The 26,834-nt window shown below is 43.1% G+C and overlaps 1 protein-coding gene across 2 annotated transcripts in view; it reads left to right on the forward strand.

Moving 5' to 3' along the window:
* The window catches only part of LOC134571651 (protein NPAT), a 31,200-nt gene extending 14,734 nt beyond the window's left edge, over positions 1-16,466 (forward strand). Inside the window, exons 7-18 of one of the 2 annotated variants that reach the window (XM_063430135.1) lie at positions 786-867; positions 1,344-1,458; positions 4,175-4,266; positions 4,486-4,570; positions 4,675-4,771; positions 5,674-5,799; positions 5,935-7,344; positions 8,171-8,289; positions 11,389-11,485; positions 11,932-11,995; positions 12,135-13,164; positions 15,968-16,466. In XM_063430135.1, the coding sequence (XP_063286205.1) occupies positions 786-867; positions 1,344-1,458; positions 4,175-4,266; positions 4,486-4,570; positions 4,675-4,771; positions 5,674-5,799; positions 5,935-7,344; positions 8,171-8,289; positions 11,389-11,485; positions 11,932-11,995; positions 12,135-13,164; positions 15,968-16,051 (3,401 nt within the window). In that variant the 3' untranslated portion in view covers positions 16,052-16,466. The remainder of the gene's footprint in view (positions 1-785; positions 868-1,343; positions 1,459-4,174; positions 4,267-4,485; positions 4,571-4,674; positions 4,772-5,673; positions 5,800-5,934; positions 7,345-8,170; positions 8,290-11,388; positions 11,486-11,931; positions 11,996-12,134; positions 13,165-15,967) is intronic. The other variant, XM_063430144.1, reaches the window with a different exon arrangement.
* Positions 16,467-26,834: the final 10,368 nt, after the last annotated feature.

The raw sequence follows: 26,834 nt of genomic DNA on the forward strand, positions 1-26,834 counted from the left end.
CTTAGTGATAGCCAGACTTGCACATGAACCCTTCCCTTCCATACATTTTGTTGCTGCACATTTAACAGGGTGCTGATTTTGACCCCTCTGCTGCTGGACATGTAACTCCACCTCCAGCAACCTCATTGTGGCATCTTAATCCACAAGAATTTCTACTCACATTTTGTTAAGATCCTAAAAATTCCTTTTAGAATCCAAATTCCATAACTTAGATTAGTAAATGGCCATTACAGCTAATTTCCTAAACTATTGGCATTTATTAATTGCTTTATAGGTCCTGAGGAGTTAGTGGTCTAGTTACCCTTGGTAGCGGTACAGGGGAAGGATCTAACTCTATTATGTTCAGGCTGCCTGTCTAGTGTCTACTGTCTGGTACTACTGCTTTTATTATATATTTTTTAAAAAAAAGCCTTTTACATTGGGTATAAAATATTGTGCCCTTTATTAGGTTTCCGTTGTAAAGGTTCTACAAGGCTCTCTATTGTTAAGTTTCTTTTTAATATATGTGCATTGATGCTTCATTGTAGTGTACTGACAAGTAGCACGTCCTGAAAATCCATGGTTCATAATGTATCTCGTTTGGCACAATTAGTAGTACGTTTTTGTGCAAAGGAAGTAAAGTAAGTAAACCTTTTTTGTGGTAGCAGCATATATATTGCTGAAGGTTAGTGATTTGGCAAAATATTTCCAAAAATGCTACCCTGTATTTCCTATATCATATTCACATAAGACTCAAGTTAACCCTTGTGAATTAATTCATACGTTTACTTTTTGTCTTTGTTCAGATGGAGATTCTTTACAAATAACTTCTCTAGGAACATACGAAAAGAAGTCTTCTGCAGTTTCCTCTCCTACAAAGCGGAAAATGTAAGGAATTTTTTTTTATTTTTATTTTTTTGCATAAAGACTTGTGTCCTTAAAGTTCAGCTGTTTCCCCCCCCCCCCCCAAAAAAAAAAGAAATCTATAAAACTTGATAAGACAACCTCAAAATTTCACATATTTATTCCTAACTGTAAAGAACTCTTTCCTCCGCTGTAAGCAAAAACGCCTTTCTTCCAGCCATCCAGAGGGCTGGATGGGTGGATTTGGCAATTGGCATTCATGCACCATATGCCCTCAGTGCTTTTTTTTTTTTTTTTTTTTTTTTTTTTTTGGGAGATCCATATGATTGGACAAAAGTTATAATTGAGGACTTCGCCAGAGGAGGATTGCAATGAAGTTAGAGATGTGTCTATCCTGGCGCTGGATTAAAGATACATGCGTATCATAAAAAATGCTTCATTCTTTCTTTTTACTAATCACCTTGGTGTGTTGTATGAATCCCCTCTTCCACTTGTTCCAGAGATCCTGGTAAGAGGAGGCGTGCACCTTTGTCGAACACCAGCAGGGCAGCCATGGAAGGAGAAACTGGAGAAGATGGTCACCCACTCCAAGAGATCATTGATGACAATTTCCCTGTGAGTAGATGACCTGTGGGAGCTCAAAAATGTGACCACAGAAATGTTAACGATTTTCTTTATAGCTTTTGTTACGTATGTAATGAGTTATGCAGAAATGTTTTCACTGCAATTCCATTTTCAATGCCATTTCAAAACCATCCACTATATTCCCCATCTTATTCGGTACCATGCTAGATGTCTCTTGGTAAAATATTGGCTATTTATAAACTATGATTTGGGAGGAATCTTCATTGAATGCATTTAAGTGTTTCTGCTAATTACTCCAATATTTGAACATTGCTCTGCAATTGCTTCCATAACATGTTTAAAGTAAAACTGTTAAAGGAACACTCCCACTCTCATTATTAAAGTAGCTAATTTAAGTTGTTATGGGGCCAGAGTGTCTGGGCACAATCTTCCTTTCAGGGGTTTAACTGGTTTCCAACAGTTTTACCTTAAAGTTGGTCACCAGACACCCAATATTGCTGCCTCAACTTCTTTCTCCAACCTTACACAATATGAGGAAGGTTTCCTGGGTGACTTGTGACCGTCTGAGAGTTATAACTTTTTTTTATTGTTGCTGAAGTTGTGACTCTACCTCCGACAGCATCATTAGTTAGCTCAGAATGAGATTTATTGGCTGGCTAACGTCCGTTCAGTGATTATTTTGTGCACTGACGCTCATCCATTGCCTGAAAGCAACCAGTGAATTACCAGCGGGATTGTCATTCAGCAGAAACGGAATATCATACTTCTGCAATTAGAAGAGGCTCTGAGCCTACTGGGAGAACAGCGAGTGGGTATGCCTAGCTTCATAACCAATACAGTGGGCTGTAGTGATTATGATGCCAGAGGAAGAGGTTCTATTTCAACTTTCAAAAGTAAAGACAAATAAGTCAATGGGACCTGATGGAATACATCCAAAGCTATTAAAAGAGCTTAGTGGTGTACTAGCAAAACCATTAACAGATTTATTTAACCAATCATTGTTAACAAGAGTAGTCCCAGAAGATTGGAAGTTAGCGAATGTTGTGCCCATTCACAAGAAAGGTAGTAGGAAGGAGTCGGGCAACTATAGGCCAGTAAGCCTTACTTCAGTAGTGGGGAAAGTGATGGAAACCATGTTAAAGGATAGGATTGTTGAACATCTAAAAACACATGGATTTCAAGATCAGAGACAACATGGGTTTACTTCAGGGAGATCATGCCAAACTAATCTTATTGATTTTTTTGATTGGGTAACTAAAATTATAGATCAGGGTGGTGCAGTAGACATTGCTTACCTAGATTTCAGTAAGGCTTTTGACACTGTTGCACATAGAAGGCTTATCAATAAACTGCAATATTTGAGTTTGGATTCCAATATTGTTGAATGGGTAAGGCAGTGGCCGAGTGACAGGCAACAGAGGGTTGTAGTCAATGGAGTATATTCGAAGCTTGGGCTTGTCACCAGTGGGGTACCTCAGGGATCTGTACTTGGACCCATTCTCTTTAATATTTTTATTAGTGATATTGCAGAAGGTCTTGATGGTAAGGTGTGTCTTTTTGCGGATGATACTAAGATATGTAACAGGGTTGATGTTCCAGGAAGGATAAGCCAAATGGAAAATGATTTAGGTAAACTAGAAAAATGGTCAGAGTTGTGGCAACTGACATTTAATGTGGATAAGTGCAAGATAATGCATCTTGGACGTAAAAACCCAAGGGCAGAGTACAGAATATTTGATAGAGTCCTAACCTCAACATCTGAGGAAAGGGATTTAGGGGTGATTATTTCTGAGGACTTAAAGGTAGGCAGACAATGTAATAGAGCAGCAGGAAATGCTAGCAGAATGCTTGGTTGTATAGGGAGAGGTATTAGCAGTAGAAAGAGGGAAGTGCTTATGCCATTGTACAGAACACTGGTGAGACCTCACTTGGAGTATTGTACGCAGTACTGGAGACCATATCTTCAGAAGGATATTGATACCTTAGAGAGAGTTCAGAGAAGGGCTACTAAACTGGTTCATGGATTGCAGGATAAAACTTACCAGGAAAGGTTAAAGGATCTTAACCTGTATAGCTTGGTGGAAAGACGAGACAGGGGGGATATGATAGAAACATTTAAATACATAAAGGGAATCAACACAGTAAAGGAGGAGACTATATTTCAAAGAAGAAAAACTACCACAACAAGAGGACATCGTCTTAAATTAGAGGGACAAAGGTTTAAAAATAATATCAGGAAGTATTACTTTACTGAGAGGGTAGTGGATGCATGGAATAGCCTTCCAGCTGAAGTGGTAGAGGTTAACACAGTAAAGGAGTTTAAGCATGCGTGGGATAGGCATAAGGCTATCCGAATTATAAGATAAGGCCAGGGACTAATGAAAGTATTTCGAAAACTGGGCAGACTAGATGGGCCGAATGGTTCTTATCTGCCGTCGCATTCTATGTTTCTATGCCTAGAGTAACACTTTTAAAGCAAACTTACATTTAAGTTGCTGAGCAAACTTACCCACATGATGTTGACTTTCCCAGCACTGTTTCTAAGATGCAAACCCTTGATTAATATGCTTATAGGCAATGCTTTGTCCACATCCTTTTCTAATTGTAGTGTACTTACTTTGTGTTATACTTATGCTGGCAATATCTTACTTGTAAACACTACCTCAAATGTTTTAAAAAAAAAAAAAACAACAACACAAAAACAAAGATACTACGCTATTTACCTAGTGTTTTTTGTGCTTCTCAGCAACTGGTGATCGAAAATGCCAGGGAAAAGATTTTGGGCAGCAAATCCCTGCAAGAGAAGTTGGCTGAAAATATTAACAAAATTCTTGGAAGGTAAAACCGTTATCTAGTTAATACATTGTGTGCCTCCCCCTTTCCTCCTCCTTAGACTTCTGCCTCAGGTAGTGACTTGATAATTGCAAGCTTTCACTTTTGAATAGTAATAGAATCAATGCAATTTTATTCATGCCGCTCAATGCCTACCACGTGACTGTTTGTTTTTAAATGTCAGCTGGTTTATTAGTCACAATTCCTACCTTTATATTACTATAGTGAACCTGCTCCTCCTACCTCCAAACAGAGTGATGGTGGTGCTGTTGAGCAAGATGCTTCAATTGATGAAATCCTTGGCCTTCAGGTAATGAGGTTTTGTCTAACCACCATCTTTTTATTGTTGGCTTTGATCTGTATATCAATCTGCTCTCTCATACAACCTAACTAAATTTCTTATATGTATAACAGGGTGGGGAGATACACATGTCAGAAGAAGCAATTCATGATATACTAGTACAAACAGAAATGGACCCAGATTTCCAAGAACTCTATGACCTTTTTGCTGGTAAGTGTTTCTTATATTCTCCTGCATTATCCTAAAAGTCAGAATTGTTATTGTTAATAGTATGTTTGGTCAAGCAATTCATTGGTAAGTGCTCACCCATTATTATTTTACATCTCCATCAGAGCTTACGCAACTCTTTACGCAAAATCTTTTCAGTTCTTGTCTTTGCATCTAGAGGAACAGATTTGGGGAATAGATCCTATACCGGGGTTTTAAGATCTTTTCTTATTCAATGATTTATTTTTTTCTAATTGTCAATTTTATTTTTATATTTTTTAAATTGTTTTTTTTTTTTGCTTAGATTTATGTTTGTTAAAGGGACACTATAGTCACCTGAACAACTTTAGCTTAATGAAGCAGTTTTGGTGTATAGAACATGCCCCTGCAGCCTCACTCAATCCTCTGCCATTTAGGAGTTAAATCCCTTTGTTAATGAACCCTAGTCACACCTCCCTGCATGTGACTTGCACAGCCTTCCATAAACACTTCCTGTAAAGAGAGCCCTATTTAGGCTTTCTTTATTGCAAGTTCTGTTTCATTAAGATTTTCTTATCCCCTGCTATGTTAATAGCTTGCTAGACCCTGCAAGAGCCTCCTGTATGTGATTTAAAGTTCAATTTAGAGATTGAGATACAATTATTTAAGGTAAATTACATCTGGGTTTTTTATTAATGCAGGCTCTGTTAATCATAGCCAGGGGAGGTGTGGCTGGGGCTGCATAAACAGAAACAAAGTGATTTAACTCCTAAATGACAGTGAAATTGCAGGGGAATGATCTATACACTAAAACTGCTTTATTTAGCTAAAGTAATTTAGGTGACTATAGTGTTCATTTAAAATTGTATTTCATTGTGTGTCATGCTTTGTGCATTTTTTTTTTTTTTTTTTTTTTTACATTTAAGGTTCATCAAAAGCAACAAAATATATGCAAAGAGAACTTCCTATTTCAAACGAAGGAACCGCTCGGAGTAAAGCAGCTGCAATAGACCGTTACCTTGACTCGGTGGAAAGCTCCTTTGACACAGATGGTAAGTTGCACAAGTTCAATTTTTCTAACACTTGTGTTAGCTGGTAGCCAACCTGGATTATTATTTTACTTATCAGTATGGAATCAATGCAGTAATACAATTTAATTGTGATTTTGTTCTTTCTCTTGTTTGCAGATTCTACGTCACCAACAAATAATCCAGCTAATGCATGTTCAAACAAGACAGCCATAGAAATTGGAAGAAAAAACTTATCCCTGCTCAAAGATGACTGTGCATCATCTCATCCAAGTGAAAATGAACCAACTGCCTCATCAGATCATAGTTTAAGTCCAACAGGTAGCCACCAGAGCATTGATTCATCTTCCACCATTGACCGAACTGGGGAAGATACCATAACGGAAGCAGATAAAGCATCACAAGAGACTATGTCAGGGATAGATTTTTCACAAACTTCAGATGTTGAAATGAAGAACGTAACGGAGGAAGTAAGTGTGGCTTCTTCCCACCTTGATGAAGCTGGTTTAACATCCAGCAATATATCTAATAACAGCCAAGTGCAAGAAGGCAAGAATTTAGAAAGTAATCGAGAGGCACAAGGAATTCCTACCAAAACCATGCCTGCTAAAGGGCACGTGTCGGAGAACACCCAGAAGGAAAATATAAGTCGTACAGCTACAAAACCATGTCATACTCTATCTCAACAGGTGAATGTGTTGGTTTCTAGTGCATCCCCAGTGATTAAAACTCTGGTTTCTCAGAAAGAAAATGACAAGCCGGATGTTGTGATCACGCCAGTTTGTGTAAATGATTCCAGTGATGATAATATGCTGAAACAAAAGCTTGCTGGCAATGAACAAAAAACACCACAGAAAGCGGCAAACGTAGATATCGCAAAACACCAGAGCCCTGTGGTGTCTGAAACACGATTAGTAATTCCTACTGTGCAGTTTCCTTCTCCAGCTGGTTCTTTTCCTCCCAAGCCTGTTGGCACAAGTTTTGAGTTTGTGGCTAGCAGTTCCGGTGAAACCGTCGTAGATCCATCACAAATTATTACCTTGAACATTATAACTGAGGGTCTAACAGAAGATACAGAATTAAATAATGCCGTAACAGCAATTGTTGGAGAAAAGTTCCCAACTGTAATAATGTCGCCTCTAAACACTCCTCGGAACAGTGGTAGCTTAAGGTCTGCTCCAGACAGCTCAGTTGGCGATGTAGACGTTTTGTCGTCAGGGGATCAAAAGCTTACTGTTGCTCAGTTCAATGACCAATCAAGCACTGCAATTAATATTCAACTTGAAGATTGTTCAGTTTATCCACTTATTGGCACTTCTAATCCTAACACTGATGGGGGGCTTATCCAGCTAATGCCAGCCACCAGTTCAACTGTTGGACCTTCCAACAATATTTTTATAAGTGCTTGTCCATCAAAAAGTAGCACAGCAAATCAATCCAACATCATGTTAATACCCAGTAATGCTTCTTCTGCTGGAGTACAGCCACACACATGTGTTTTGCAAACACCTCCCAGACAAAGTAGCATTTACAGTGTTGGACAAACGTTATCTTCTAAACTATCACAAGGTCAGTGTCTTTTGTATGTTGTCAGTAAAATTGTAAGCAACAATGATGTTCTGCTCTTTGGGGAGATAATGCTATATTGTCCATTATTTAAAGCTTTTAAAAAAAAAAAAAAATGTGAATTCTGGCTACAAGTGTAACTTCTGAATCCCTCATACAAACAAAACCAGTGTAAAGCAATTCCATTCAGGAAAAAAGGGTTATAGGTTATAGTTGCAATGATTTATTTATTTTAAATGCACCTTCTTTTGAGCAGCAATGTATCTAGCGTTTTGGTGGACTAAGGCTAGTCAACGCTTTACGACCCTCCCTAATATATTTGATTTGTGCATTCATAGACACAAATGTCACACACAATCATACGCCCATACAGTCACATACTCCTCCCATATGTCCCCCTGCAGCTAACCTTTGTCGGCGCCGTGGGTAGAGAGAAGCCAATGTTATGGCACACAATAGTATCTAGAGGAGGGATTCCTTCCTGCCTCCCCTTTTACATGCAGCACAGTTAACAGGCATTTGGTTCCAGAATATCACATCTGCTGTAGACTGCTTGAAGAAAAGATCTGAAAATCCTCCCCCTACGACCTTAGCTCTTGCAGCCCAAAGCCCTGGCTGTGCCTGGACTGATCTGGCTTATGATACCTAACATTAACATGTGCAAGAAATAGGGGAGAGGGTTAATAAAAGTGATTTTCAATGTTGTAAACATGCAAGTGAAATTAATGGCCAATTTCTGCATTTGATGAAATCTGTATTTGTATTTCTTTTGTTCACTGTATTATGTTTGTTGCAGTGAAAATGTGTGTTTATGTATTAATTTTTTGAGCAGGTTCTACGATTATACTGGCGCCTCCAGTCCAGCCTATGTTGCAGAGTGTAGTGGGAATGTTCCCTGTGTCCCTAGTTGGTCAAAGTGGAAATACATTCACTGCATCTTCTCATCAGGTAACCATATATGTTTTATAACATTTTTACACCAAACCTTTTTTTTTGACATGAGAAAACGGTCACAACATCATAGGGTTGTATTTTAGCATTGTGAATGCAATATAAATACAATAAGCAGAAATACAGTTTAGTGTTCTAATGTTAGTATCTATGAACAACTTTTTGATTTTAACCCAAAAGTTAGTATCTGATAGCTGTTCATAATTTCCCTTCTGTAGTCCTCATAATCCATGAGAACAATGGCTCCCCCCTTCTCTGCTGGACGGACAGTGATGGACAAGATTGGATGCCAGCTCCTTAAAGGGACACTATAGCCATCAGAACAACTACAGCTTTAAGGTAGTTGTTCTGGTGTCTACTCCACGTTCCTGCAGGCTTTTCAATGTAATCACTGCCTTTTTAGAGATAAGGCAGTGTTTACACTGGTGCCTAGTAACACCTCTTGTTGCAGTCACTCAGACTGACACTAGAGGTGCTTCCTTGGTCACTGCTGCACAATGTGTAACATTGACGTTCAGTGTCTCCATGCAGAGCGTGGAGATGTTGAATGCTCCCCATACAGATGCTGATTGGCATAGCGTTTTAACGCACATGGGAAAGCATTGATTGGCTGAAATCGTCAAGAAGGTGGAGCAGGCCATGACAAGACCGACGCTGGAAATAAGGAAAGTTTAAATAACTTTTACTCCTCCGAGGGCCGGTGACTAAAACATACACTTTATAATCTGACACTATAGTCTTCCATTAAGTGCATCTCTTTCTATTTAGAAATATTAGAACTCTTCTTCCCTCTCAGTGACTAGATGTCTACTATCCTTCTTGAGGTTCTGTGAAAATACTCTAGAAGCTCTAGAATTTCCATCTCTGAGTCCAAACGCTGTTCAGGTTTATCCTTAAAGTAATCGGCCAATCGTAATTTACATGTAAATTTAAATTGGTCCACTTCCCAATCAAACTCGCTAATGCCTATTGTGGGTATAAATGATAATCCGTTGGACAATAAATTATTTTCAGAATCAGAAAGGGTGCTCCAATATAAATTCATGGTTGGGGGTGTTTAACTGCACGGTGGTCGTCCCGTTGGAACTGTTAGTTTTCTCTTTCTGGACTTTCCTGGTGAAGCAATATTTATGTCCAATACAGCTTACATCCACTGTAGGTTTATGGAAACATGATCAGTAGGGTTTGTAAAAGGGGAAGCTTTTGTCTCCTGATAATCATGTGTAGACTCCATGTTCTGCATAGTTGGCTTGTACATTGTCAAGTATTTTGCTGCTTGAATATAACCAAATCTTTAATATTGTTTCAAATATTCTGATAGTTTCTGGATTCATGCATCACAATTAGGAGTTTCAAGGTAACTGTGTGTATCAATTCAGATATATATATATATATATATATATATATATATATATATATATATATATATATATAATTGATAATTTATACTTTGTAAAATGTCTAATGAGCATTTGTTTAAAACAGTCTTTCCCAACCCAGTCCTCAAGGCACACCTACCAGTCCAGGATTTAAGGATTACCCAGTTTTGTCTAAGGTGTTTTTAGAAAAAAAAAACAAAAAAAAAAAACACCTTAGACAAACAAAACTGGGTAATCCTTAAATCCTGGACTGATAGGTGTGCCTTGAGGACTGGGTTGGGAAACACTGGTTTAAAATATCAATCAACTTACAACAGACCTCGGGGTTGTGCCTGCCTTTTCGTACACTTTTGATTCTGAAGCTCCGTGGGATTTTTTTCATTCTGTAGTAGTCCAATCCATTTGCTGCATGTAGTCCAAGTCAATCTACTTCTGTCAGTTTTTCTATATTTTGAATTACATCTTTGGGGTCAGAAGGGGCAGGTCCGCGTCTGTCAGCGGCCATAATATGGCAACTGCTTGCCGTATCAGAATCACCCTTATTGGGTCCAGTGCGTGGGCTGAGATCCGGCTACTGATTTCAATCAAACACCCTTATGCCCCGCACTCACTTCTACAGGTCTTGTTGATACCTCGGTGTATGTACATACACTATATGGACAAAAGTATTGGGACACACCTCTTATTTATTGAATTCAGGTGTTTCAATCAGAGTCATTGCCATAGGTGTATAAAATGAGTCTGCATTTACAAATATTTGTGAAAAAACATGGATCGTTCTGAAGAGCTTAGTGAATTAAAGCGTGGTACGGTGATGGGATGCAAGATTTGCAATAAGTCAGTTTGTGAATTGTTATCCCTGCTTGTTACTCAACGGTCAGCTGTAAGTGGTTTTATTGGAAAGTGGAAGCATTTCGAAACAGCAGCAACTCCGTCCGAAAGTGGAAGACCAAGTAATATCACTTGGGTGCATGGTGTGTAAAATTCTCCAGCCCTCTGCATCATTTCATACCTAAAGAGTTCCAAACCTCCTCTGGCATTAATAGCAGCACAAAAACTGTGCGGTGGGAGCTTCATGGAATGGGTTTCCATGGCCAAGCACCACCAAGTATAATGCCAAGTGTCGGATCGAGTGATGTATAACGCTTCTCTGTTTGTTTGGTAGACTAATGGGCGAGTCTGGAGAACTTAACCTGCCTGACTGCATTGTGCCAACTGGAGGAGGGATAACGATATGGGGCTGATTTTCAGGGGTTGGAGCTTTATATATATATATATATATATATGTATATGTGTGTATAGATATAGATATATATAGAGAGCGAGAGAGATCGATCTATTTTCCCTGCTTGATATAAATACAACAAAAATATCTAATTGTTAAAGGGTGAATGTGATGAGGAGTAACAAGTTGTAGGTTTGGTGAAGAGAAGATGATATATTTTTTTTTCTCAAACTTTATTAATGTTTCTGAGTATAAGGGTAAAGTGTCGAGGAAAGATTGTGAGAATGTAATGCTCCAAGGTTTCATGAATAAGGAGATCTGTGTACAAAGTCTCTCAGAAACGAGTGATACTATATAGTGATGTAGATGCTATGTGCAGTTAAAATAAAGAGAGGGTTATTGCAGAATAATTCTGAATGTAGACCAAGAAATGGCTTCTGCTGCTTCAAAAAAAAAAAAAAAAAAAAAGTAATCCGTCTTATTGGTTTGCAGGTTTTGCATATTCCAGTTTCCAGCACTTCACGTCCTAAACTGCCTTTACCACCCAAGACACAGAAACCCGTAGCAGCAAGAAGTGTGAAAAACACAGGTAGCTAAATCTAACCATTTTGGAAGATTAATTGATGGGATTGAACAGAGCTTATTGAAACACAAGCGGGTTTAAGATCTACTCCCCCAGCATAACACCCAATGCTCCTGTCATAAGTTATGATGTAAGGCGATCCTCAGCCTTGTTTTTCTTGCATTGGTAGATAATGCTTTACAAATTGTCTCTTACTGAAACACTGCACGTAGAGACTCCAAACACCATAACCACGTCCGATCACTGAAATGGTCATCGCGTTTGGAGTCATCCATTAGTATTAAGTGGAAGGTGTTCGTGTGCCGTCTTTGTTTTTACAGATTGGCTTCTGAAAATAATATATATATATATATTGGGTTGAATTTAGAAGATACCCCGATAAACAGCATGTCTTTTAAATTCATTTTAGTTTTCTGGTTTCTAGTTTTTGTCATTTCCTCCCCCTCCTACAGGTAAACCATTAAGAAATCAAGCCGTGGATTCTACAAGTCTTCCATTGATATCGATTGTAAAAGGGTTCGTTATTTCAATATTTGTTTTAGTGACATTTTCTGAACACGTGTGCCCTGTTTTCCTGCTGTTTAATTCAGAATGGGTGTCATGGCCTATAATACACCTTATTAATATTTATATTCGTATTATTTTTTATTTACAGTGCAGACTTGGCTGAAAGAAATGTAACTTCCCGAATGTCAAATAAAGCTGAAGATTGTCCTGCACAACACACCACAGTTAAAGGAGCTGAAAGCCACAGAAGGGTATTGTGCTTTGACACCTTAAGAAAATCTGGTAACTCAGATAATCTGGCATCAGGCATTTCAAAGCCGAAGAATAACCACAATAATGATATTGTGAATGCTGAAAACTCTGTTGGAGTTTGTACTTCAACTGTAGAATCTTTGCCTAAAGACCAGAAAAGAACAGAAACAATCTTGGTTTCGGCGTCATCTAAAGATCGAATTGCTGAGGACAAACGTGTAGCTGTTGGATCTTTGGTAGGTAGTTCTTGTGTGGTCAAAGCCAACAAGGAGAATGTCCAAGGGATGGAACCAGAAACACAGGGACTTAAAGACATGGCTAAAGTGAGCACTATCAATGAACGCTCTGAAAAAAATGTTCAGCCTGGGCAGGAATCTGGTAAAAAGAGGTTTATGCCTAAAATACTTAGAAGAACACCACAAAAGTTAACTACAGAAAGACCTAACCTCACAAGTATGCCAGCCAAGCAGGAAATTGAGCCATTTCAGGGAATTCAGTTTCAAAGTCCAAATGCAAAGCATGTAGAGTTTCCAGTACCACGCACTCCTGGATCTGGAGTTGATGATGGCATGCTAGATGATACACCAGACTCAACAAGGACCCCTACACGTAAACGTTACAGTGATGACAGTGGCACACCAAAACCAATGCAGCTTCCTACAACCCCAGATTTTCCCAAGTGTAGTCCTGCCAGCGAAGCTGGTAGTGAGAGTAGTGTCAGCATAGCTGCACATACACTAATGATCTTATCACAGGCTAGCATGACAAAGGTTGGAAGTAAAACACCACTGAAGGACAACACACAACTTGCCAAATCTTCCAAGGGTACCTCAAAGAAGAGAAAGATTGAAGAACCTGATGATAGGCATTCCCATAGAACTGAACACCACAGCCCCACATCAACTCTGAAAAAGAAAAAAACAAAGGTGAGAACAAACATGTGGTAAATTTGTTTCACATGGAATTCCTCAACTTTTTTGTGTGTGTGAAGGGGCTATTAATGGGGGCCATACCAGTGGCAGAACATAATCATATCATTCCTGTAAGATTCTGAACTAAGAATTTGAAGAAATGGTTAATCCAGTAAGAAGTTTTGCATTTTCATTTTAAAATAATTTACAACAATGTTTTTGTAATTTCTTAACCTGTTAAGTTAGAAGATTAGGGAGAAGCTGGGAACAATGGGCCTTGTGCATCAGAGAGAGGATGGCAGAGTGAAGGGGCATGGTGGATAGGAGAATGGATGGCAGGACGAAGGGGCATGGTGGATTGGAGAATTAATGGCAGAAAGAGTGGGCATGGTGGATTGGAAAGTGGATGGCAGGAAGAGTGGGCATGGTGGATTGGAGAATGGATGGGAGGAAGAGTGGGCATCGTGCATTGGAGAATGGATGGGAGGAAAAATGGGCTTGGTGGATTGGAGAATGGATGGCAGGAAGAGGGGGCCGGGTAGATCGGAGAATGGATGGCAGGGATAGTGAACCTGGGTGGATGAAAAAGATCGATGTAGGGGGCGGGGCCTAACCAGCATGGCCGACGGACGTGTGTGAGAAGAGCTCCTCACACAAAAAGAGACACAAACGGTTTAAACGGAGATATCACCCCTAAAACTCGAATCTAACGCGAACCTACATCATAAATAACAGACGGGGAACCCTCCCAAGCGAACCCGGAGACGCAGCCTGAAGCCAGAAACAGATCCTGCGGCCTACTCATCTGGCGGATCCCATGAGGGGAGGAAGCGGCCGATCCTCCACCTTGGGGCTGCCGGACTACTACAGCAGACCCGTCCCCCCCCCTGGACCGGCGGGGGTTATCCCGGTACCAACTGCAGGACAGGCAGTTAACTCACCCCAGCGGTGCACCACGTTTACCCTCACACCGGGGCCGCAACTAAAATGGAGATAAGCACTGCGAGAGACTGGGAAGCCGACTTCAATGCTAAATTCGACAGGGTGTGCGCAGCGTTCTGGCGCCGGATGGAAGCCCGCGCTCAGCAGGCGCAGCCCTCCAAAACCCAGGCCTCAAAGCTCCAGACTGAAGCCTGCCCAACAAACTGCTATGTCAGACCCAGCCACACAAGTGGACAACGCTACCGCCTCAACCGCACTGGCCTCTTCTGAGCCGGACACTCACCTGGAGATACTTCTCCTCCACCAGCCACACACCCAGGGAGACAGCCGGGCACCGAGAGATCCCTGGGGGTCTATGGGCAAGAAGGCGCGGGTCCCCTTCAAGGCCTCAGGCCGAGGACAAGCGGCACACAGAAGGCATAAGCCTGCGCACAGCTGGACACAGCAACTGACAAGGGCACCCAAGCGACCAACCGAACCGGAAGAACGAGCAGAAAGGGTGCAGGAGACCTCCACTAACAAACAGAGCAGAAAACGACCCACTCCACGACCCGAATTACAAGCTCCTCACATACCCAGCAACCAACGGGTCCGACTCAAGCAGCCGCGAATGGCACGACGCCCCCCTATGAGCGGGGCCCAAACCCTTCCATGGACACTATTCCAAGCATCCTCCAGAAGGGCACTACCCCGAGCCTCACTCACCGACCCTCGCTGCTCTGGAACTGCGGGCGCAACTTCGAAAACCCCGGATCGGAGGGTCCCTCGCACAACGCCCTGGCCACTCCGCCCTTGCAGCCTCATACCACGGGGCATCGGCTAATCAGCCCTCGGAGGCACATGCACGTGCAAAGGACACTTGCGGTACCCGCAGCACATGAAGTCCTCCAAGCATCCAGGGAGAACTCCAGAAATGACGCCCACACGTTATTTTATGTTTAGCATTTGCAATTTACTTACTGCTTGATATTTCTGTTTGCTGACTTCTATACCATTATAAACGTGCCCTCAGCAAGACCTCAGCCGACCATAACGAGAACCCCGTTGTCTCTCCTGCCCACCTTACTTCCACACCCGTCAGGTAGACAGTCACATAACTGCAGGCCACCTAGCGACTACTAATGCAGGTCATTTAGACGGACTGCTGAGATAGCTACTTATAATGCCTTACACTAGTCTGGGTACAACGGCCTGTCCTCTCACTATCTAACACGACACACACTACCTGACTGTTAATACCACAATACTCAACTGTATAAACAATTGCGCAGACCCACAGTCAAAATGTTCTAGATGTTGTGGTATGACTGTATAAACTATAATAGACCATGTTAAAATAACCTCAGCTTCTAAAGCTTGAATGCATCAACCTATATAGGCTCATGCAAAAGACCAGCATGTTTAGAATCTTTAAATCTGTTCCTTATGTTTATTACATGTAACTAAAAAAAAAAAAGTGCAGACCTAGCTGCCATTACAGATTGGAAATGACAGACAATAGTATGCCTTCACTAAGCTGTAATGTCATGTAACAATCATCACCCGCAAGGCTGTTGTGGCCAGGCGGGCTGTTTTGTAATTACCCATGCACGCAAAAATAAAGAATTGAAAAAAAAAAAAAAAAAAAAAAAAAGATCAATGTAAGAGTTGACCCTGTGTAGTTTGGAGGAAAATGCTAGTAAGGATAATGTATTTCAGACAATAGGGAGTGTTTGTGGGAAGGTCAAGACAAATGAGGTATAAAACAAAAATATTGCATGGTAGGGAGAGAATGGCAGCATGATGAGGGGATAAGGAAAAACCGGTGTTTGAAGTGGCTTTTCCTCATGTATGTTTCTTGTAGCATAAACTGATTTTCTTTTTTCTTTCTATGCAGAAACATCGAAGAAAAAGTCTCGACTATTTTCCCACTGGAATGGATGTAGACAAATTTTTAATGTCTCTTCATTATGATGAGTAAATGGATATGACCAGGTCATCCACATGAAGACTGATTTTTATGAGGCTGTGGCTTTTGCACTGTATAGCAAGGGTCGCTTTATTAATGTGTTTGTAAATAGACCCAGCACTGTGAAAGGGTCCATATATGTTGTAATATATTGCGGCACTAATGATGTTATGGAGCTTTTTTTTTTTTTTTTTCCTGAGTTGTTAATATGTTGAGTTTCATGGATAACCTATTAAAAAAAAAAAAAAAAAAAATTAAAAAAAATAAAGTATTTTTACAGCTTCCTTTTTGGGAACCAGGTGTTTGAAAATAGTCATTATAAGAATATCCTTTAATTGTATATAAACGTCCATATTTTTGGAGGGTGTTTTTGTTTTTTATGTGTATTTGTAATTTCTTTTTATTAAAAGAAATATTGTATCAAAAACATTTTTGGTATCATTTAGTTGTTTAGACAAAAAAAAGAAAACTGTTTCCTTATGGGTTACGGGAATCATTAGCTGGCTTTTTAACCGGACGTTAAGTTGTTTTTGAATTTAGACTTGTAAATAGTATTTAATGCTTTCCTATAGGATTCTGTGTCAAGTGACAAAGTTTTACGAAAGTGCCTCTAGGGCAGTAATGATGAACCTATGATTATAAAAAACACACAAGAAGTAATGTGGCGCTGCATCAATAATAAATAATTATACAATAAGCAGCACTATATATAGTGAAAAGGCTCCATCACGTACTATATAAAACCAAAAGATAAAGTGCGCTGTGCCTTTAAGACCAAAAATTGAATAAACAAATTGTATATAAATTATTAAAATAAGTGAAAATTATTTGTGCAATAATATATGCCACAAAGTGACCAAGTGCACTTGTGCAAAACAAACTTATTAATATGTGCAAATATATTTCTTTGTACAAATATGTTAAAAATTAGTCGGCATTCCAATACAAATACAAAATTTGAATAATATGTAAAAATATAAACAGAAACACTCACACGGGTAGAGCAATTAGGTCTGCTCTGAACTGTGATGGCATCTTTTGCAAAATATGCAGACTTGAAGCTGCGGTGAAGGTAGAAATCTTTATTAACACTTTCCAATAAAAACAGCTGCCAGGCAGATAAGTCCCCTTTATTCTTTACTTCCTCCTCTCTTAATGATAGTATGTTTGCTCTCTTGGTCCAGTGCCGGCTTTGCAGGACACGGAGTGCCGAAATCTCTGACCACCAATTCCAGGAGGCGGGGCTTATGGGCGTTGAGCGTGACGACGTGTTTCGACAAAATACTCGGCTTCATCAGATCCGCCCACTAATCCACCACAGTCGCAATTTAAGTCCTGTTAAGGGGCATGTCTGCAAATCTGGCTCTGTAATTGGCCACAGTCCAATACCTTTTTAGTATACATGATAGATAAAAGCCTACCTCATTCCTTCAATAGGAGATTATCTAAAATGCTAAAAAAAAAATACAAATTCTAATGGATATAAAATAGCCATAATTAGGTTGGTTAAAAGATAGAGATACACACATTATGTTTTGATATATTACAATCCATATTACTGCCCATAATAATCCAGAATAAATATAAATAATACTATTCACAAGTGCATACAAAACTCATATATCTACTAAAAAGGGGAAGATAAGAGAGGTTAATACATATTAATATAGCATATTACATATCCTAAACATGAGAATGAATATTTTTTTTTTATTTTTTTTTAATGAGTTTACCCGTATACCCACATTTTATACCTTACCTAAGGTTCATAAAGATATCCGAAATCCGCTGGGTAGACCTTTCGTTTGCGGCATAGGCTCTATTTCTGCTAATCTATCCAAATTTGTAGATATTTATCTACAAGACATCGTAAAAGTTACGCCTTCTTACATAAAAAAAAATACCACAGATATTATTAGGATTTTAAGAAATACAAAATGAGAAAAATATTTTATATTGGTAACCAGTGACGTATCATCTCTATATACCTCTATACCACATGGTTTGGGATGTCAAGTAATACGAGGCCAATTGGAGAATTTTCAAAAAATGTCCCAGGAATGTATTAATTTAATTATAGAGAGTATAGCTTGGATTTTAGATAACTATTTAAATAATAAGTATTATTTACAGCGTCAAGGCACTAACATGGGGGCCAAGTTTGCCCCCCAGTTACGCTAATTTGTACATGGCAGGATGGGAAAATGAATGTGTATGGTAATGCCAGATGGGGGGGGGGCAAACTTGGCCCTGTATTGCAGGTATATAGATGACCTAACATTCATATGGAAAGGCAGTGAAGAAGATCTAGATATATTTTTAAATCGTATTAACCAAAACAACTGGGGCATTAAACTAGCACATATAGCACTAGCAAAATCGAATTTTTGGATTTGGAAATATATATTGAGAATATGGAAATGAAAACAAAGATATTTTTTTTTAAAGTTAATGCGAATAATTATGTATTATACAACAGTGGACATTATACTCCGTGGTTAAACATCCCCAGAGGCCAATTTAGACGAATAAGAAGAAACAGCACTGACTCGGAAATTTTTAAACAGGCACAGCTTTTAAAAGGGTGTTTTTTTTTAAGATAAAAAAATATCCCGAACAATTGGTTAATGAGGCATATGAAGATACGGTTATTTTAGAACAAGACAAATTGATTAAAAGGAAGGAGGCTCAGAAAAGTGAAAAAGAGCAATTAACACCTTAAGGACACTTGACGTGTGTGACACGTCATGATTCCCTTTTATTCCAGAAGTTTGGTCCTTAAGGGGTTAAATAATGTACCGTTGGTATTTGATTTTAATATTGCACATAGGGATGTAAAAAGGATAGTAAATAGACACTGGCATATACTAAAAGAAGACACAGAGTTGGCTAAAATTATACCACAGAAACCTTTTATAACTTTTAGAGGTGCCCTTAATTTTAATCTTATTTTAACTCATAATCAACCTGGAAAAAATGTACAAACACATTTTATGAATGATAGAAAAGGTTTTTATTCCTGTAGTAAATGTACAGGTTGTAAATAGAGTAAAAATAAAACCCTAAAAGGTATAGGTAAATTTAAGAGCAAGTATAATGGTAATAAATGTAGTATTAATGATTTTATCCCTTGTTTTACAAGAAATTTAATTTATCTTTTTAGTTATTAAAGCCTTTATTGTAGCAAGAATGGTTACATTCACAGGTTGTGGAAACATTGCTTATATAGTAGTACAGTTAGCGTGAATTAGATTTAACATTTCAAGGATAAGCATATAAGTCGTACAGCTGTTTTTTGCTTTATTGTTCACATAGCTCTGTAGCGTCCCTCTATACTTGGTGACCCCAAATAGCAGTGAGTGCCCCTGTCTCAACGTATAGCTAAAATGAGGCTACCAACCTCGTATTATTTATGTTCTCCCCCCCCCCCTCCGATAGGTTCTCCCTCAGTGTACCCACTCCTAGTTTGCGTCCCTCTCCCCTATCGCTTCTCCCCTGTTAAAGCATAGCGAGGGCTATCCCCCCATTCCCCACTTCGGGGATCTCTGATTCCGAATGCCATTGGTTCTGTGTGTGCTGCTTGCTATCAAATTGCTAGTTGCCTATGTGGCTTCTGCCAAGGTAGTGTTCCCTTCTAGTTTGTGGTTCTCTCGGTCTCGTTTGTTCAAAGCTTCCTGGCTTAGTCTCCGTCCCCCCGTCCGTTGTAGCGTGTGTGATAGTATCTCAACTACCCTCCATGTTGTGTTTAGTTTCCTGTTTGCGTTCGCGTGTCTTTCTCCTCTGCTGTGTGAGTGTCTCTTGTTTGTATGTCAGTCCGTTTCTCTTGTCTTCCCACCCTTTCCCCCCCCTTTCTCCTAGTCAACCTCTACTCCGCCGGTCCTCCTCCCCTTGTTTGTTCTTCGGCCCGACATGTCTCGGTGAACTCCTCTGCATGTACCCCTCCCCTTCCCCGTGTGCCTTTTGTACGGGTATCTGTCCAGCGCTTCCCTTCCGTTGGTGGAGATCTCTCCCAAGGGACAATAAGGGGGTAGGGGAGACAGGAAAAAAGGTCAACGCAGGGAGAAGGTCGAGGGTGAGCTTGCCGGCCGCGCCGTCCCCCGGACTCCCTCTTCTGTCTCGCCCCCTCAGGCCTGACGCCCCTCTCCCCCCCCCCGGAACTCCGCACCCCCCCCCTCCGCTTCCTTCTCTAGCCACCTCGTCCAATGGTACCACGTTTGGTGGTATCTCTGCCTCTTGCCCGCTGCTGATAGTATGAGTTCCTCAGCCTCCCGTATTTCTTCCACTCTGTGTATCCAGTCTTTCGTTGTGGGGACCGTCTTCCGTTTCCAGTGGCCGGGTATGAGGTTTCGCGCCGCATTAAGCAGATGCGGTAACACCGTCTTCTTGTATCTTGCCGGGGACAATGTGGTCACATGAAGGAGGTAGGCTTCTGGCTTAAAATCAATGCTGCCATCCGTAATGTCCTTGATGATTTTGTGCACTCTCTTCCAGAAAGGTTGAATGTTTGGGCACGTCCACCAGATGTGAAACTGTGTGCCCAGTGCTCTGTCGCATCTCCAGCACTCCGGGTCGTTGGTGCATCCCGCTAAGGCTAATTTTTCTGGAGTTCGATACCAATGCATGAGCATCTTATACCCCGACTCTTGGTGTTTGGTGCTGATCGAGGCTTTGTGGGTGTTCAGGAACACCTCCCGCCATTGGTCTTCCGTCAGGGTATAACCCAGATCTCTCTCCCAGTATTAAGTGTAATATGGTGTGTGATTTCCCCCACTGCTGTTAAGAAGCAGCTGGTACAGGGTGGAGATGCAGTGTGCCGGAAGAGTGTCTTGATCGCAGAGCTTTTCATATGTGGTGAGTTGCCTATTTGCTGTTTCCACCTGAGGTATGGATTTGACGTGTCGCACCAGTTGGTGATATCTGAATCGTATCATGAAGCTCGCGGCGTTCTGTGCCGGTAGGTCCGTGAGAGGTACAATTCCCCTTTCCCCGCTTACATGTTTCAGTCTATACTGCCTCGGTAGCCCCAGCGCTGTCAGGAATAGTGGAGATTCTGCTGGTTCGAATTGAGGATTTCCCGCAATAGGGTACATTGGGGACACCTGCGGTGCCAGCCCCGTCCTCTGGGTCGTTACTCTCCATACTCTCAGTGTCGCCGCGATGGTTGGGTGGTCCTGTGGTAGTGCTCCCTCCTTGCCTTTCGGGATCCAGGGCACCGCTGCCAGTGGTGCCTTGACAAAACTTCCTTCCAGACGGATCCACATTTTCTCCTGAGGGGCATGGGTCCACTCGAGGATCCTCTGGAGATGTACCGCCTGGCGGTATGTGTTCAAGTCCGGTAATCCCAAGCCTCCCCTGTGTTTCGGTTGTGTGAGGATCTCATATCTCAATCTAGCCTGTTTTCCGTTCCACACATAGTGGGCGAACAATTTGCACACCTGGAGAAAGTACTCCTTGGGGATAGCAATCGGTATTGTTTGGAAAAGATACAGGAATCTGGGCAAGGTGTTCATCTTCAGGACATTTATTCTCCCCAACCATGTTATTTGTGAGAGCGTCCATTGTTGGAGGTCCTGCTGAATTCGACCCAGGAGTGGGGTGAAGTTAAGCCGGTATAGATCGGACAATCTGGCCGAGATCTTGATCCCCAAGTATCCCAGTGCTTCCTTGCACCAGTGGAGGGAGAACTCCTCTCTGAGCTCTCGCACCGCTCGTGAGTTGCAGCCGACATTTCCCATAGTTAATTTTCAAATTGGACACCCAGTGGTACACGTCAAATTCCTGCATAATCGTTTTCAAGGCTGTATGTGGGTCCGTAATGGAGAACAGGAGATCATCTGCATATGCCGATATCTTACTTTCCCCCCAGAAACCCCCAATCCCTCTCACCCCCTCGTTTCCCCTTATGGCATTGAGAAATGGCTCCAAACTGAGAACGAAGAACAGGGGTGAGAGGGGGCACCCCTGCCTGGTCCCATTGCATATGTAAAATGGTTGGGACAGGATCCCGTTCACACTTACTCGAGCTGCCGGTTTACTGTAAAGCGTCTGCACCCATGCCATCATGTGAGGCCCCAGGCCCACCTGTTTGAGCACCATCATCAGGTACGACCAATATACCCTGTCGAACGCCTTCTCCGCATCTGTTGAGACAAACAGGGCCGGGAGCGACCTTTTTTGGGCCGCATGTATCAGGTTGATCACCTTGACCGTGTTGTCTCGTGCTTCCCTCCCTCTGATGAATCCCACTTGGTCTGGTTTTACGAGCCTCGGTAGGAGGGGTTGGATGCGGAGTGCCAACATCTTTGTGAAAAATTTCAGATCGGCGTTCAACAGGGAGATCGGTATATAGCTGGCGCATTCTTGCGGGTCCTTCCCTTCTTTCGGGAGCACCACCACATGGGCCAGGAGCATGTTGGGCTCCAGTGTGCTCCCCTCTCTAACTGCATTGAAGACCCTCACCAGGTATGGTGCCAGTTCCCTGGCGAAGGTCTTATAAAAATGTGCAGTGAACCCATCCGGACCTGAGCTTTTCCCGGCCTTTGCTAACTTCACCGCCCAAAGCATTTCCTCCAGGGTGATGGGTTTATCCAGGTTGTCTCTCTCTTCCTCTCCCAACCGGGTGGTGAGGTGGCGGGCCACGTATTCTTGTTTATCGTGTAGCAGCCTCATCTTATCTGCTTCCAATTCTCCCGTCGTGGGTGGTAAGTTGTAGAGGGAAGCGTAATATGCTTTGAAAGCTTCCGCTATTTTCCGGGGGGTTGTGTGACGGTCTCCTTCATTTATTATTTGTTGAACAAAACATTTTTGCCTCCTGGCCCTTAAGGCCTTTGCCAATAGTTTACTGCACTTGTTGCCGTGTTCATAAAAGGCTTTCCAGACTAGTCTGAATTTAAATTGTATTTTAGATGTGTGGCATGACTGCAGTTGTGCCCTGACCGCCGTCAGGCGTTTGTAGACTTCCTCGTCCATGGTGCTTTTATGTTGCGCCTCCAGATCCGCTATTTGGGTCGTTAGCTCGGAAATTTCTAGGGTGCGTCGTTTTTTTTGTTGTGCTCCATGTTTAATCAGGAGCCCTCGGATGGTGCACTTGTATGCTTCCCACACCACGGCCGGGTTGGTCTCCGGAGTGTCGTTCTCTAGGAAGAATTGCTCGGAGGCTGCGGCGAGGTCCGCCCGTATCATTGGGTCCTCCAGTAATGCCTCATTCAATCTCCAAGTCCACTGCTTTTTGGACGGACATGGATGTTTAAGGGCCATGATGACCGGTGCATGATCTGACCACGTCATCGGCGCTATATTTGCCGACTGAAGGTCATCTAAGTGTCTATGTTGTAGAAATAGGTAGTCCAGTCTGGAATAGGACTTGTGCGCGTTTGAGTAAAAGGTAAAGTCTTTGGTATCGCAGTTGACTGCTCTCCAGCAGTCTATTAGCATATGGTCCCGTAGCAGAGCCTTAGTGCCCCGTATCACGTGATCTGGTAGCGTTGTCTTGCCCGTGGACGTGTCCATCTCAGGATGCACGGGTATGTTAAAATCCCTTCCTAATACTACCTTACCTTCCCCGAATTGTTCAAGGGCCTCGAGGGCCGTTTTCAGGAATGCTTTCTGCCCCTTGTTTGGGAGATACACGTTGGCAAAGGTGTACGGCACCTGGATTGTGCCCTTCAGAAAGGGTCTGTGCTTTCCGCCACCCTTTGGAAGGGCACGTCCTTTGCGAAAAGAATCGCCACCCCCTTTGTTTTTGTGTCAGGGTTGTTAGCAAAAAAAAAACACTGGATAGTGCCTGTTGGAAAATCTTGGTGCCTGATTGGATCGGAAATGGGTCTCCTGAAAGAACCCCACGGAGACCTTCAGCGCCCTGAGGTCCCGCAGCGCCCTGGCTCTTTTCTGTGGGGCATTGAGCCCCCTCGCGTTCAGGGTGTACACCACCAACCCCCCCTATTCCTCCTCTGACCCTGGGGAAGGGATGTTCCCTCTCCCGATATCATGTCCCCCCCGTTAAGCTGATCCCCAGAGTAAGGCCCCAGGAACGGCACGGCACGGCAGCCCCGCTGACCACCGGGTCCACAAGAGGGGGTAGAACAAGAGGGCAGAGTCCACAACACAGAGGACGAGGGTGAGATCCGACCGAAGGGGTTGCCGGAGTGTGAGGTTGCCTACCGCTCAGTAGGCCTGATAGTCTTTGTATGATGTCAGGTGCTCCGCCGTTAGCGGGTAAGATAAGGGCAATGTGCCTCAAAACTCAACAGTGAGGGTTTGTGTCTACTCCCCACTCCTCAAGTTTCAATTTCCTGGCAGTGCTCCCGCGGGGGTCGTCTGTGTCCCTGAGTTGTCCACCAGAACCGTCCATCCCTGTCGCCCTATGTCGGTAACTTCAGGTCCCCCAGTTAATGATTTGTTGTTTATCTATATGAAAGGGGGCCTCTCTGGTCTTCCATGTGAGTAGTAGTGCAGGTATGCCCTTTCGGCCATCCAGTATGCGTATAGTGAGTGCTGCTTTTGCATGTCTGCGCGTGTGCCTGTTTTCCCTATGTGGTTGGTCCCCCCTAGAGTCCGACGTCCTTATCCCATAGAATCCCCCCGATGTAATCGTCTTTTGAACCTAGTCAGTAGTGCAAGGTGCTCCCATTCGCCCTAGTGTGCGATCGTGTGTGTATCTCTTAGTACCCTTCCCTTCCTCCCAGGATGCCCCCGCATGAGGTGTCCTCAAGCACTGTGAACCTATACTGAGCTCCTCCCAGAACCCTCGTGCCCTCCCCCGTGTGTAGGCCTGTGGGCTATCTGCATCAGAGCCTAGCTCTGTGAGGCTAGCTGTGAGTCTTGATCCGGGGAGTCCCTTTGTTCGTGTGTGGGAGAGAGCTTTTGGGCGGGAAGGGCCAATAGGACCATGAGAGCCCGCAAGGCCGGCCCTTCTTTCCTCCCCCCCCTGTAGGGCCCCCTCTTCCCTGGTAGCCCGTCCTTTATCCCCCTTTCCTCGGATCCAGCGCCCCCCTCCCCCCGCCCCACCCCATGTGTGTTGTTCAGGCCTGGGTCTCGAGTCCCTCCCCTCCCTCTTCTATCTACCCTCCGTGAGGGCTCGTGTTGCTCGGAGGATGCCTCCCTCTCCTCCCCCTCCCTCCCGTCTCCCTGGGGAGCCAGGGAGAGTAAATGAGAGCAGAGACACAAGAAAAAGGAAAAACCTGGGTATAAAAGTGCAGGAAGAGTTCACAGTCTCGCATCAGTAAACCCCGCATTTGCATGCCGGGTTACGTTACCAGATCTCGGTTCAAAGGGCTCAGTCCACTCTCATACCAGGGCACCTCTCCACCTCTCCTCCTATTCCTCTGGACCAGCCTGTATTGAAGAGGGCCCGTCCAGTCCTGTTTCTCCTTCCCGTGGGTATCTTCTAGCTGCCGGTTGCCCCATGTTCCTCTCGTTGAGGGGGCATGTCATCCAGTTGGTGATTTGGATCCGTGGGAGCCCCAATGCCTCCGTGAAGGTCGGGACGTCTTCTGGTGTGCGGATGACCGCTTCTGCATTCCCCCGTCTGGCCAGGAGAGCGAAGGGAAACAGCCATCTATACCTGATCCGCTCTTGTTGCAGTGCCTGTCTAACCGGGCGTAGAGCTCTCCTTGATTGCAGGGTACGGTGTGAGAGATCATTATAGAGCTCCACCATCTGACCTTCAAAGCGCCAGGCCCGCTCCGCCCGCGCCCGCAGCATGATGTCGGCTTTAATTTGATAGTCTTGGATGCGGCAGATGATGTCTCTCGGCGGGGCGTCTGGTGGCGGGCACGGGCGTACTGCACGGTGGGCTCTATCCATTCCAATTCTTGCATCAGGTGGGCGGCCCAGGAGCATGTTAAAAAGGCGTGTGAGGAGTGCTTTGAGATTTTCCTGGTCAGGGGGTTCCCTTATCCCCCTCACCCGTATATTATGCCTCCTGCTCCTGTTGTCTAAATCCTCCAGGTGGAGCCTCATATCAGTGATCTGTGCTGCTTGCTGCTAGGAGGCCTGTGAGTTGGGGCCTGCTGCGCGGGAAACTCTCTCCTCCAGGGTACTGACTCTTTCTTCCAAACTTGAAATTGTAGCGCGGACTGTCGCGATCTCTGTCTGCATTGCACCCTTCACCTCCTCTACCATATGCTGCAGATCTTCCTTCTTAGGCAGGGAGGCAAAGAGCGCGTACCAGTCTGGGGTCGGAGGCGAAGGCCTCACCTCGAGTTCCGGCGTGGATTCAGCTTCCGACATTGAAGAGCCTGGGGAAACCAGCGCCATGTTGGAGGCCTCGAGGCGGGCCGCCAGGACCGCCGGTGTTTGGAGGTACCCCCTGATGGACTCTGTGAGGGTCTCCCCCTGGGTTCTAGGGGTTGAGGGCGTCATCTGGGTGCATCTTGTGCGACCCATGGAAGCCATATGTTCGGGTACGTTGCGTATTTAGGGCGGCCAGGGACGGAGCCACAGAATTAGGCGGCCATCTCAGTTCAGCGCCAGGCCACGCCCCTTAATTTATCTTTTAATTTGTCCATGTGGACAACAATACGTGGGCCGCACTATACGCCCACTCCATAAGAGAATTGGGGAGCATGTAAATAATATTCTGAAGGGCGTCACTCAACATAGTGTTCCAGCACATTTTAAAGCAAAACACAATATGGACCCCAGAGGCTTAATATTTTTAGGAATACAAGTAGTGAATAAACCATATAGAGGGGGTGACCATATCTTAAAAATAGACTAAGAACTTTGGAACCACATGGTCTAAATATAGAACCTTTTAATTTTTTTATAAAGTGGAACAAAACCTTTTTTTAGT

This window comes from Pelobates fuscus, chromosome 1, assembly GCF_036172605.1.
Source record: "Pelobates fuscus isolate aPelFus1 chromosome 1, aPelFus1.pri, whole genome shotgun sequence".
NCBI classification, from domain to species: Eukaryota; Metazoa; Chordata; class Amphibia; order Anura; family Pelobatidae; genus Pelobates; species Pelobates fuscus.